General features: G+C 33.1%; 1 protein-coding gene across 1 annotated transcript in view; it reads left to right on the plus strand.

Moving 5' to 3' along the window:
• Nucleotides 1-676, plus strand: part of LOC125039988 — a 5,956-nt gene extending 5,280 nt beyond the window's left edge. Inside the window, exon 9 of the mRNA XM_047634393.1 lies at nt 576-676. Coding sequence (XP_047490349.1) covers nt 576-676 — 101 coding nt within the window. The remainder of the gene's footprint in view (nt 1-575) is intronic.
• The last annotated feature ends 564 nt before the right edge of the window (nt 677-1,240 follow it).

Below are 1,240 nucleotides of genomic sequence, written 5' to 3' on the forward strand. Positions count from 1 at the left end.
GTATATTGTTTTTGCGTCTTTTTTAACTTTGTTTTTCTTTCTTGTCCTTCCGAACTTAGATATGTAACAAGGAATGTGAAAGTATTCCGTGTTCTATTTCGTAGTGTGTTCTTAGCACGGGGTAGTTTGCCTTTCGTTTTTTTTACTCCTGACATTTACCAAGCTCGTGCTAATGCTCGATGTTGCTGAAGTTACTATAGAACGTCCGGAATAGAGACTCCTAGCAAAGGTTTCCTGTCTGTCATTAATAAGTAAATATTTGTGGTTTTGCATGTAATAATATACGAATTGTGTTAATGGCGAGGTTTCACACTAATGGTTTTCTGATATCTCTTATGGTACAAAAATCATTTGACTATTCATTACCTGGTTGAAGATTTTTCGCCAAAAACATAGTCTGAAACCGTTTAATCAAAGTACAAGCGTTTTTCAGTTATGAGCTTTAACCCTCCAACTAATAATGATTACATTTAATTACGATGTACGTATTCAAAGTTTATTTTTTATCTACTCGTAACAGTTACAGATTTCATACGAAGTAATATATTATTACTATTGTTTTTTATTCATTGTAGATCCCCTGTACTTCCTATTCTTCAAGTTGATGTTCGACTGGGATGCGACGGACTATTCTAACTGGCTGTTCTACAGGGACATGACCAAAGGCCATTGGTAGGTACCGGGAATGTGCGTTGCATAAAATGGTTAACGACAAATGAGCTCGCAAGCTAACGAATTCACACACACACACTCGGGCGCACACAGATACAGACACAGGTATACAAACATTCAGATACACAAACACGACCAATAAAAAGAGATATAAGAGAGGAGTAAATTAATGAAATGATCGACTCGGCGTTCATATTAATAAATTCAGTTTGCATTGATGTTTTCCCCTGAAACATAACAATTCCATTTTTAATAAATTTAGGGGGAAAAAAACTTAATGAGCTATTCGTATTTACATTTGAAATTCATTTTAAACCAAAAGCCATGATTTTGAATAACATAGATATATAGACATATAATAAGAAAGAAATATAGTTACAAAGAAAAAAAGAGTTAGACTAGCAGAAAGAAAACGAAAAAATAGACAGACAGATTAAAGGGGAAAGACAAAAACAGACGGAACTCAAAAGGAAATCCACAAAAAAAGACAAAAAAACAACAAATTAATACAAAATCAGACACAGAAATACAAAAACAAACAAAGAAATACAAAACAAAGAAATACGAA

Source organism: Penaeus chinensis, chromosome 28 (assembly GCF_019202785.1).
Source record: "Penaeus chinensis breed Huanghai No. 1 chromosome 28, ASM1920278v2, whole genome shotgun sequence".
Taxonomy (NCBI): Eukaryota; Metazoa; Arthropoda; class Malacostraca; order Decapoda; family Penaeidae; genus Penaeus; species Penaeus chinensis.